This window comes from Rana temporaria, chromosome 7 (assembly GCF_905171775.1).
Source record: "Rana temporaria chromosome 7, aRanTem1.1, whole genome shotgun sequence".
Lineage (NCBI taxonomy): Eukaryota > Metazoa > Chordata > Amphibia > Anura > Ranidae > Rana > Rana temporaria.
In genome coordinates, this window is record NC_053495.1 from 59,080,375 (window position 1) to 59,093,033 (window position 12,659).

A 12,659-nucleotide genomic window follows, 5' to 3' on the forward strand; every position below is an offset into this window, starting at 1 on the left:
AGCCAGGGTCATACATGGGAGATCAAGCAGAGGGAGCTGGGAACAAGACAGGACAAAAGGGGGTAACAGAAGACTGCACAAACAGGTAGGAAGGGATCAGGCTGAAGGGTCGGGGTCAGGGTCCAGGATCAGGATGCAGGAACACAGGTCAGGGGCACATGGAGACAAACCCCAAAGCAGGAAGGAAGAGCATAGGCAGGGCTTAAATACACATCCTGCAACAAGCATCAGGTGATTACATGAGATGATCTGAGCTTCTGGCTGCTAAAGGCCACCCACTGGCAGACACAGGAACTGTAGCCTATAGATCTTGGAGCCACAGTGCCACCAGCAGGTGAAACCTTTCCCGACAGCTGTGGACCGGAAGACTGGTGAAGAAGCGTTTCAGGTGAGCACGGGCGCTGGACCCTGGACATGTTAGTGTCTGTTTAATAAAAGTCAGCTGCTACAGTATTTGTAACTGTATGGCCACTGGGAAAATCTTCTTCCCGAGGGGTAGGAGAAATTTTTACTGCTCCATTATTCAGGAGCGCCCTTGTAATCTGTCAATGAATATTAAGTAGGCTCAGATTGCGTGCGGTGGACAGGAGAACCAGATGGTGTCACAATCTCCACATCAGCCAATCGGAACCTGCCTAATATTCATTGACAAAAATACAAACGCCTAATATTCATTGACAATAATACAAAGCGGAGGTTTCTGAGTGGTCGAGGAACGAGCGCAAGCAATGCTCTTTTGTTCCTGTCAGCAGAGGGAAGTTCGTCTTACCCCCTCTGGTAGAAGACCCTACTGTATGTAGTGAATGCCTAAACTACTGTAGGAGTGTCTGTCGGGTCCAAAATATGTTACAATATGGGCAGATATGGCATGGATGTATATAAGGCTTAGTTACATAACCAAGTATACTATTCTTTTGTTAAAGAATTTGAGTATTCTAGAACTTTTTTTATAATTCCATTCAATACTAAATCTATGCCTTACTTCTAGGAACTTTTTCTGTGTGACTCTCCTGGGAAGGCAATGTTTTATGAGATGACAGAAATGTTGGTAAGTCTTCTTTCTTTTTTCAACTTTTAATAAAAAGAAAGATCTATAGATGACAACATTTGGGCAGTGTGAAATCGCAATATTATTAGGGTCTTGGATGTGAAAAGGAAAAACCATAAATGTAAAAGTGAATTTATGACGCCAGTGTAATCTGAATCCACCCTCTGCCGCATTATGCATCTTTTTTTTTTTTAACCTTTTACTTTGCCTTGTTACCTTTTTCTTTCCCTGAAGGGAGTGCAGTAGGCCAATCACGTGCCCTTTACATCTACATAGTATTGTGCATGTGGGATCTAAAGCAACTATTGCATATCAGCCACTTGCTTCTTGAGGATGCACATTGTAACGAGACCCTTGCTTGCTCGGTTCCACTCTCCCAACACTCCTCTGCTGCTATTGAATCAGATTGCAGATCGCAACGTCTGATGGTTCGGTCATCCAAGGCTCTGGGATTCGAACTACAGCTATGTGCCGTTCGAAATCCATCAGAACAAACACCAGGCAGGCTGTATGTAAGTTCAAACAGGAAACTCTTTTATTGGATGCACACAACACACTTTTATACAGCAGTTTGAACACCCCGCCCCCAACAACCGCTTTCCTATTGGTCAATTGTAAAGTACATTGTAGTTCTCAATTTGGTCCTCTTAGCCATGCAAATGGTCCGAAAGCTTGAATAGGGGGACTGATTTGTTTAATGAGACAGAAGCCCCAGGGGGCAATCACAGTACACAAACAGCCAGACACAGAACAATGCTTTTCCTCCAGACCATGGAGCCATCTGGAGGGGGGGGGGGTTAGCCTTAAGACAGGGCAAAAGACCCCCCACTGTGTAACAGATTTCAGGGAGATACACTTCAGCATTCCAAGGTCCATGACACACATACATTACTTTATTCTGATGTTGGTTCTGAGGTAGAGGAAGGGAGTAACATGAGCACACAGAGAGGGGAGAACACTGATGAACAACAAATTGGCAGTTCCCCCTGCCGCAGCGTATTGCCAAGTTGGCTCCAATGATGATGAGGATGGAGGGGATGATGATGATGAGGTCACTGATGCGACTTGGGTGCCGAGTAGAGCAGAGGAGGAAAGTGAGGGGGAGGCACAACCCCAATGAGGCAGGATGTCCTCCAGAGGCAGCCATTATGAAAGGGTAGAGAGCAGCCACCCTATTCCATCAGATTGTGGAGCTGTTATCTCCCGGCCCACTTCCCACAGCTCAGCTGTGTGGGCCTTTTTTTAGCACATGTGCAGTCGATCGCACTGTTGCAATTTGCAATCTCTGCCACAAGTAGATCAAGCGCCAGCCACTTGGGTACCACATGCTTGACAAGGCATTTGACCTCCCACCACTCAGCCCATTGGCAAGAGCACCTGAAAGCCACACACCAGGGACACAATTCTTCTTCTCCTCTGCACTCCTTACCTTTCATGTCTACTCCTGCTATATCTCATATGTGGAGAATAGCAGGCAAATTTCTCTGCCCCAGCTGCTGCTTTGAAAAAAATACACTCCCTGCCACTCGCATGCCCAGTTTAAATTCCAGCTTATCCAAATAAAGAAAGCTTGCAGGGAAAATCTATTTAAATGTAATTTTTGTTTTCCTTTATAAATGTCAGTCAGCTGCAGCAGGTTCTATACACGGTACAGAAACACCACTTTACGGGCAGACTAAGGGGACCCTCAGGCACTATATTTAACCACTTCCCGCTAGGCCTATAGCAAAATGATGGCCGGCGGTGGTTCTGTTCACCTGGGGGCACACAGCGTGTCGATCGTTGTTGCTGTGTGTCACTCTGACACACCACATCTCCGATTGTAGTAAGGAGCCTCTGACTGGCTCCTTGCCACGTGATCAGCTGTGACCAATCACAGCGTGAACCAGGAAGTAGGAACAAAGATTGTCTCTGGACAGCCGCACTCTGAACAAATTGTAGCCTTTTATTAAAAGAAGGGCAGCACTACAAGTCACAGCAAAATAAAATTAAAACCTGACTGCTGACGCGTTTCGCACTGAAACTAGTGCTTAGTCTAACTGCACCTGAGTTGTCTGCAATGGAGGATATTCATCTGGGTTCCCACCTGGAGCGGCTATTCCCTTTTCCCATGAACCAGGAAGTGTTGGTAAACGGTTTTCCTCGGTTCGCTCTGACAGGGAGAGCCGGTGCTGATAATTAGCACATTGATTTTCAGCGCAGCCCCCATGAGAGGTGCCCATCAGCTGCCAGTCTATGCCCTATCAGTAACGCCTGTCAGTGCCCATAAATGTTCCAATCAGTGCCCCATCAGTAATGCCTGTCAGAGCCCTTCAGATGCCAATCAGTAATGCCCCTCAGTAGCTCCTCATCAGTGCTGCATATCAGTGTAGCCCAACGATGCCCATCAATTCTATATATCAGTGCCCATTAGTGCAGCCTAATAAGTACCTGTCAGTGAAGGAGAAAACACTGTTTGTCAGTTTGTTTAGAAAAAAATAAAAACTAGATCAAATACCACTAAAAGAAAGCTCTATTTGTGGGAAGAAAATTATAAAAAGTTAGTTTGGATACAGTGTTGTATGACTGTGCAATTGTTATTCAAAGTGCAACAGCACTGAAAGCTGAAAATTGTCCTGGGCAGGAAGGGGGAAGTGTCCGATATTGAAGTGGTTAACCCCTTGCTTACTGGGCACTTAAACCCCCCTCCTGCCCAGACCAATTTTCAGATTTCATATATATATATATATATATATATATATAATATTTTTATAAATGTTTTATTTATTTTTTATAAAATTTTGCAAACAGGCAATTTTTCTCCTTCATTGAGGGGCAGCACTGGTGGGCATTGAGAGTTGACACTGATTGGTGGCACTGAAGGGCATTGATAGGTGGCACTGGTGGGCACTGAAGTGGCACCAATAGGTTGCATTGATAGGTGGCAGTGATGGGCACTGATGGGTGGCAGTGATGGGCGGCAATAATGAGCAATGATCAGCACTGGTAGGAAGCATTACTAGATGGCACTGATGAGGCTCTGATTGGCACCACTGGTGGGCATTGATAGGTGACACTGTGGGCACAGGTGGCAGGAGGCACTGGCAGGTGGGCACAGACTAGGCAGAATTTTCTCTTCCTCCTTCGGAACTGGTGTCCCTTGTACACAAGACGGTGATCTGCTTTTTTTCTCCTCACGCTGTTGGCGTGAGGAGAAAAAAAAAACGATTACCGATCCTTTGTTTACATCATGTGATCAGCTGTCATTGGCTGGCCCCTTACACGGATCTGTGATCACCCAAGTCTCAGTGATATATGTAGGCAGGCCTTGCATATGTGTTCGCTTCTGCGTGCGAGTACACGGGGGCAGGGGCACTTTAAAAAAATAAAAAATTTCTGTTAATTGTACTTTTCATTTTTTAGTTTGACACTTGTAAACATCCCTTGTAAAAGGAATATGGCATAACACGTCCTCTTTACAGTGAGATATGGGGTCAATAAAACCCCACATCTCACCTCTTGGCTGGGAAGCCTGAAATAAAAAAAAACGATCACGGCTTCCCAGCCGAGGTGGCGCCGGTTTTTGAAAGCAGAGATCGGGTGTGTCTATAACATCGTGCCCGGCCTTCGACGATCATAGAGACTCCGTAAACCTGATGGTCTCTATGGTGAACATCCGGGGTCGGCGGATCCATTGCAGGGTGTCAGTCTGACACCCCGCAACACCGATCATGGTAAAGAGTCTCTCACGGAGACTCTTTACCACGTGATCAGCCGTGTCCAATCACGGCTGATCACAATGTAAATAGGAAAAGCGAGTAGAGGAGAGCCGATCGGCTGCTCCTGTAACGGGGGGGTTTGTGCTGATCGATCATCAGCACAGCCCCCCCTACCCCCCCCCCCCCCCCGAGGATGCCCACTGGACCACCAGGCATGGGCATATAGAACAGCAGTGAAAAAAAAAAAGGATGCCACCCTAGACCACCAGGGATGAGGAGGACACACAAAATGTATGCCAATCAGTGCCGCAATGGATGCCAATCAGTGCCCACAATGGGCATCACTGATTGGCAGGCATTGTTTGGCACTGATTGGCATCCATTAGTACAACACATACAATAGTGCCCATCTATGCCCATCCATGCGCAAACAGTGTAGGATTTACTTAGACAGAGGAATAAAAACAGTCACATGGAGGTAAGTATGTGTCAGCATGTATGGATAGTCCTGCAGTGGTGTGTCTCTATGCATGCTGGTCTGGGTAGCTATGCCTCTAGTTTCCCTGTAGGAGCCGTCCACCATCTCGAGCCTGAGAAAGGTGCGCGCCTGTCCTCTCCACCGACAGTGCGCACACTCTGAAACGCGTTGCATCACTTCCGGTGACGTCACACGCTGCTGCGGTCCATGTGTGTTCCAGCCTTCCTCCCTGGACTTGTTACACACAGAGCCGGTGGACAGCTCCTATAGGTAATAGAGCAATGCAGCTACCCAGACCAGAGTGCATAGAGACACACCACTGCAGGACTATCCCTACAAGCTGACACTTGCCTCCATGTGAGTGTTTTTATATTTTTGTCTACTTAACTGCTTGCCGACTAGCCGCCGCAGTTATACGGCGGCAGGTCGGCTCTGCTGGGCGAGAGCACGTAGCTATACGTCACCTCGCACGCGCGCCCCCCGCTCGCCCCTGACGCGCGTGCCTGGCAGTCACGATCACTGCTGGGCACCCGTGATCCCTCTTTACAGAACGAGAACCGGGAGCTGTGTGTGTAAACACACAGCTCCCGGTCCTGTCAGGGGGGGAAATTACCTATCGTCTGTTCATACAATGTATGAACAGCGATTTGTCATTTCCCCATGTCAGTCCACCCCCCCCCCTTCAGTTAGAACACCCAGGGAACATGATTAACCAATTCCTCGCCCCCTAGTGTTAACCCCTTCACTGCCAGTGGCATTTTTATAGTAATCAATGCATTTTTATAGCACTGATCACTATAAAAATGCCAATGGTCCCAAAAATGTGTCAAAAGTTTCCGATGTGTCCGCCATATTGTCGCAGTACCAATACAAATCGCTGAGCGCCGCCATTACTAGTAAAAAAAAAATATTAAGAAAAATGCCATAAAACTATCCCCTATTTTGTAAACGCTATAACTTTTGCGCAAACCAGTCAATAAACTTATTGCGTTTTTTTTTGGACGCTAATTTTGTTTGGGAGCCACGTCGCATGACCGTGCAATTGTCAGTTAAAGCGACGCAGTGCTGAATCGCAAAAAGTGGCCTGGTCTTTGACCAGCAATATGGTCCGGGGGTTAAGTGATTAAATACTACACTGTCTGCACTAAGAAGGCGCCTCTTTTTCCTTTTTTTTTTCCTGGAGGGGTGCGACAGCCTGTGACTGGCATAAATCCGCCCACGTCATGTTATTTTCAAAAAATAATAAAGATTTGAATTCAAATATACTGTATATTTAACAGTTTATTGATATTATTTATTTTTATTCTGTATTCCAAATGCTTTTTTTTTTTTTTTGAGATCAGCAGCAGAGGACTAGAAGCTCCTCCTGTCATGAACAGAAGCCTAGTGATATAAACTGTGTATTTTGACATGATGTTTTAGCAAAAGTGAATACATTTAACACATAAACACATAAAGGTTCACTGATGGTGCATGTCCTCACCGTGGGCAGAACACACCAGCAAGATAGGTCTTCAGATTTCAGTTTACAGAACTGGGCATATGGCAAAGATACACAGGACCTCTTGTATAAACTGCCAGTATTGTACTCTCTAGGCATCGCTGGCCATTAGCGGGCACCATCCTTATTTCATAACACCTATCTGGGGACATAAATCTGGCAGTGTGCATGTTAGTGAAAGGGTGCCCACAGGGATGGTACATTAATGGTATGATATGCTTTTACCTTCTCAGTGGGACCAGCCTGGTGCTTTGTGTTTGGTGTTTGATGTAACCAGTGAGACATCTTTTACTGACTGTTCAAGATGGCTGCAGAGAGTGAAATCCAAAACCATGAGCCCTCACCTCCCAGGTTGGTGACAATCGCCCACTTAATTTTGAATATCTTGTTGATATGTACCTCCTGTCAGTTAATGCTCTTCTTTTCTTTGATATTTACATTTTATAACTATGTGTACATTTGCCATCATATATAATTTGCATTGCATCTTTGCAAACCAGACAGTTTCCTGTTATTTCTTTAAAATGTGGAAGATTTTAACAGAATATTTTGTTATCCATGTAAACCTTAGCCAAAATAGGTGTTAACGTTCCCAATAAATGTAGCTTTGTGCCGATCTTAGATTGTAGCTACAGAAAGAACTGAAGATCATATCATTGAAGAGGCCCACAGAACCTTCAAGATTTGAAGACTGTGTGGATGAATGGGCCAAAATCACACCTGAGCAATGCATGCGACTAGTTTCGCCATACAGGAGGCATCTTGAAGCTATCATTACTAACAAACGATTTTGTACGAAGCTCTAAATAAATTTCAGTTAGCACAGGGCTTGACAAATTTGCTTTTGAATCTATTAGCCAGTTTTTTTTTCTACTAACAGAGCTGTATTTTCGATGACGGGGATGGCAGTTTTTGAATTTGCACATTAATGGGACTGGTGCATGTGGGACCGCTTTCTCAGTAAGTGGTTCAGGGGATGCGTGTCCCTTTGGGGCTTTCAGGGTGTGGGTATTTGACACTTGAATTTGTTGGTGTGTGTGCGTTGTGTGTGGCCTGGATTCTGGTTGCCTCCCTCCTTGTCTCCAGCATCAAGCGCATGGACTGGCGGGAAGGAGGAAGGGTGGGCCACAGTGACCACGAATTGGCTGGTGCAGAGGGAGAGGAGTGCACAGGGATACCAGTGTGTGGAGAGAAACTTTGGCTCTGCTGCAGTGTCGGGGCAGGTCATTCGTTGAACATGCCAAACTGCATTCCCCCGCCCCCCATCTCAAGCATTTTTTGTACATCATAAACTATACCTAAAATCTATGTTATATATGACTTGAAGTCTTTTGCAGTAAAAGTAACCACCCATAAACACCAACTGAGCATTTTTGCATGAAACAGTAAACATTGCAACTACTTTTAATCTACCTTAAATCCAATACTATCCACTCCCACACCACGCTGCTCATTCTCTCTAGGCTGGGAATATTATCTTAGAGGGGCGAGCCAGAATGGACTTTTACCTCTTGGGTGGAAATAGCTCTGCCCTAGTACAGCTTTCAGGCTCCTTCTTGTACCAGGTGCAGGATCGCCCAGAGTGCACAGTTGGCACCCTGCTCTCACGCCGCACCTATCGCTCTCTGGTCGAGAATGAGATCATCATTAGAGTGGCAGGCTGGTACTTTTACTTGTCAGTTATAGATAACTCCGTCTGACAAGCAGTACAGCTTTCAGGCTTCTTGTGCTCCCTGTAGGATCGTACCGAGCACCCAGCACTCAGCACTCTGCTGTCAGTCTACAAGGCGCTCTGCTGCTAAGGCATAAAAATGTTAGGCATCAGGGCAGATGGCAAACTTCCGCAATGAGAGTGCAGGCAGTGAGTGGGCTGGCAGAAGCCCAGGCGCTAGGACGCAGTTTCTGGTCGCAATGGCGACCTGGCGCCTGGGGTTTGTCCAGCCCCAAGTTAGCGTTTTTGGTTTCTTTGTATGTATTGATTGCATGGGTTGTTACCGACCTGAAAATTTCATGTCAGTAGCGCCTTTAGAAATATATTTACCTAGAAAAATGGTGACGTGTTCAGTACCTATTTCACCCACTGTATTTTGCTGATGCAAAGCATCAGAAGAGCTGGGGGGAAAAAATGTTTCACTTAAAAGAAGCAAGTGAAGTACTTGATCCAGAGCAAACAAAGCCATTCAGAACCATGTTGATTTTCTTGCCTGTGCAAATGGCAGTGAAGACCCTTAGCCGGATTCAGGTAGAGCGGCGTATGTTTAAGCCGGCGTAGCGCATCTCATATGCGCTACGCCGACGTAACAGAGAGGCAAGTACAGTATTCACAAAGCACTTGCTCCGTAAGTTACGTCGGCGTAGCGCAAATGGGCCGGTGTAACCCCGCCTAATTCAAAGTAGGCATGTAGTCGGCGGGCTACATTTAAATTAACCGTGACCCCATGTAAATGAGGGCCGTTCGTACGGCGCATGCTCACAATCACGTCGCAAATACTCCCTACGAAACGACGTCGGCTCAATGCTTTCGACGTGAACGTAACCTACGCCCAGCCCCATTCACGTACGCTTACGCAAACGACGTAAAATACGACGGCTGTTCCGTCGTCCATACCTTGCATGGGCTGCGCCATCTTTTTGGTGGTTTATCTTTACGCCGGCGTATGTCTTGCGTAAACGGCGTAGCTTACTGCGACAGGCGTACGTACGTTCGTGAATCGGCATATCTTGCTCATTTACATATTCGCTGCGTAAATCCACGTACACGCCCCTAGCGGCCAGCGTAAATATGCACATAAGATACGACGGCGTAGGAGACTTACGTTGGTCGTATCTTAGCAACAGTGAGGCGTATCTCATTTTAAGAATGCGCGCAAAGATACGACGGCGCGCATTCGGACTTACGACGGCGTATCTACTGATACGCCATCGTAAGTCTTTCTGAATCCGGCTACCTATTTTTATTGGCTACAGCAGTAACCGGATTTGTAAGAAAACGCCTGCCACTTACCCTCTGTTTTTAATGACAATGTTTGCTACTTGAACAAGGCATGCTTGTCCAATTTTCCATTAGGACCAGCCTCCTCTGTTAGGAAATACATGGAACTGCTTCAGGTGGAGCCTTCAAGGCAGGGTCTTGATATTTTCATACTATAGGACAAGGCTTCACATGTATGCTGCTCTCTTATTATCCTATTCTAAATAACATAACTTCTTACACTATCATGGGCAATTCAAAGGACCCCACACACACTTTTTTTTTTTTTTTTTACCTGTGGGAGTAAGCCATGGGTAAGACTAATTAATGACAAGATGTATATTTATGAATAAAACAAAAGCTTTACCTGACAATATAGCTGTGGCTATGTGGCTGCAGAACTTTGCTGCTAGCCCACTTTCCATCCCTTGTGGTGATCATAATAATGAAGAGAAATATGGATGTCTGTCGCTTAATGCTTTTCAAAATTTGCATTTATTCACTGTGTTTGCTTTCTGGTTCCCATTTTCTGTTTCTTATTTTGCCTTCTGTCCCTGTAATATTGGTTCAGATCCATCGCTTATCTGTTCTTCTTTCTCATTAGGAGTTCTGGTGGCAAACAAAACAGACCTAACTGGCCGCAGAGTGGTGGAGAAGAATCAAGCTGAAGAGTGGGCAGTGAGCCACGGATTGGAGTATTTTGAGACATCCGCGGTAATTACATCTTGTGTATAAAGCAGATAAGCGAGACAAACTATTCTTGGCTGCATGCTGTACCAAACAGCTGTCGATCTCAAGAACTATTCTTCTACCTTTTTGCTTCTCTACATAAGAGAGTTTTGTTAATCCACCCCTTTTTCTTTCAGTTAATCTGGTGTTGGCAGCATCAAGTTTTCAGTAGCTAATTACGCTATCACTTGTTTAGAATAAGTCTTATTTTTTTCCCAAACTAGAAACTAGGTCTTTATATAGTGATATGATAAGTACATTTTGAGTGGTGAATTTAACTCTTTGATTAAGTTTGAGCAAAATGTTTTACTATGTAAGAGAGACCAATACACACACACACAGGTTAAACTGGATGGACTGATGTCTTTATTCAACCTTACCAACTATGTACTTTTATCTCTTTTGCTAGCTATTTTTGAAAGAGGTTCTTCAGTTTATAACCATGATAACAAATTATATGATCTCAACATGCTTAGTTTCTAATCTCCTCTTAATGTACAGTATGTACCATTTCTAGAGGGGTTTTCCACTTTTGTCTAAGAGAGGATGGAAAATCATTAGGGGTGGCCGTGTCCCTATGCTTTACCTCCACCCCTTACTGATAAGATTAATGGGTGATAAGAGGGAGCGGGGGCTGAACCTTTGTGGCTTTTGGAGAATTGATAGTGTGTGTTACACAAACCCATTGATTTAATTTGCGTTAAAAGTGCACACCTTCTCAGCAATATTGGATGCAAATATCTAAAACATTTCTATTGATGTATTATTTTTAAGTTTCACTCTTCCCAATTTATCCCACATCATACAGCGTGGCATTGCTATGGATAACAGGTTATAATCGCAGGGACTGACTGGTGCAGAAAGTTCTGTAAACCTTCAAAAAGTCTGGACTGTAGGGGATCTGAACATTAAAACATTCTAGAAATAATTTTTAAACCTTTTTTTCTTTCCTTTTTTTTTTTTTCAAATAAATTAAAGTTAACTGAGCGATTGTTCTATGTAATATGATATGATGTGATATATCATATGATGTGATGTAATATGATATGATGTCATTGCAGAAGGAGCTGGAAAACTATGATCAACCATTTCGAGCACTGGCAAAAGCATTTCATCGTTTGTACCAAGAGAGAGTGGAAGGATTCAGAAATCTTCTGTAGACTCAAGCTGCCTGTTTCCATCTGGATTGTGGGGCTACAGTCAAAGGCTGGGTTGTAAGCATTGTTATACAGTCTTCATTAATGTTTGCGTTGTATAGGACTATTGTTGGGGGGGAAATGTAATTGTGGAACATGTTAATATTTTTGCAAATATATATTTTTATATATTTTACAGTGCTGTTACCTTTCATTTTATTTAAGAGATGATTTTTCATATGTTTTTTTTTTTTTTTTTTACAAGAGTGGTTCACTATAACAGGAAAAATAAAGCACTTAACAAGTATTCTGTGTGCTTGAAGTCATTCAGTCCAACAAGATTTGTAAATTTACCGTAAAAAAAATACAAGACAGTCTGACAGGACACAAGGAACATTCTATTCATCCCAACATAATCTTTCAGGAAAAACAAAAGGGAAATTATCAGCATTAAGTATTCAGGGAACATATCAACAAGTGTTTTTTCATTTTAATTTTGGTATTTGTCCTGAGAAGGACTCAGGACTTAAAGGGGAGTCCGGGAAAGGCAGGCCTGGAGTGTGTGTGTGTGTGTGTGAGGTGGGGGGGGGGGGGGGAGTTTGTGGAAGAACCAGAAGGTGAAGGGGATCTTAAAATTGGACCCCAAAGGGTAGCACCCTGCCAAACCATTGTTTTAGGGTCAGTGGGCTGGTATGTTTCCAGGAGCTTGGGATACAAGGCTTGGAAAGTGAATTAATAGCAGTTTCTTTTACCTCTTCTGGGACATGGGTGTGAGGTGGAGTAATACTGCTTCAGCTTTATTATCTAGAGTAAAATCTGTTACCTTTTGAATTATCTCCAAGACTGACCACCAAAAGGGGTATAGTGCAGGGAATTTCCAAAATGTATGCATGAAAGAACCTAGGTGGGTGCCACAGCACCAACATAATGGGATACTATTTGGAAAATGTTTGGCGAGGACTATAGTGCAGGTGTCGTCCTGTACCATCTAGTCACAAGTTTGTAGGAAATCTCTTGATATTTGTTACAAATAGAGGCTTTATGGGTGAAGAATAAAACTGTGATTTCTTTTTTTTCTCTGGCAGGGTAATTCGAAGT

General features: G+C 44.3%; 1 protein-coding gene across 1 annotated transcript in view; it reads left to right on the top strand.

Annotated features, from left to right (window-relative positions):
• The window catches only part of IFT27 (intraflagellar transport 27), a 104,450-nt gene extending 92,693 nt beyond the window's left edge, over positions 1 to 11,757 (top strand). Inside the window, exons 4-7 of the mRNA XM_040359443.1 lie at positions 989 to 1,048; positions 6,959 to 7,076; positions 10,301 to 10,410; positions 11,487 to 11,757. Of these exons, the coding sequence (XP_040215377.1) occupies positions 989 to 1,048; positions 6,959 to 7,076; positions 10,301 to 10,410; positions 11,487 to 11,585 (387 nt within the window). The 3' untranslated portion in view covers positions 11,586 to 11,757. The remainder of the gene's footprint in view (positions 1 to 988; positions 1,049 to 6,958; positions 7,077 to 10,300; positions 10,411 to 11,486) is intronic.
• The last annotated feature ends 902 nt before the right edge of the window (positions 11,758 to 12,659 follow it).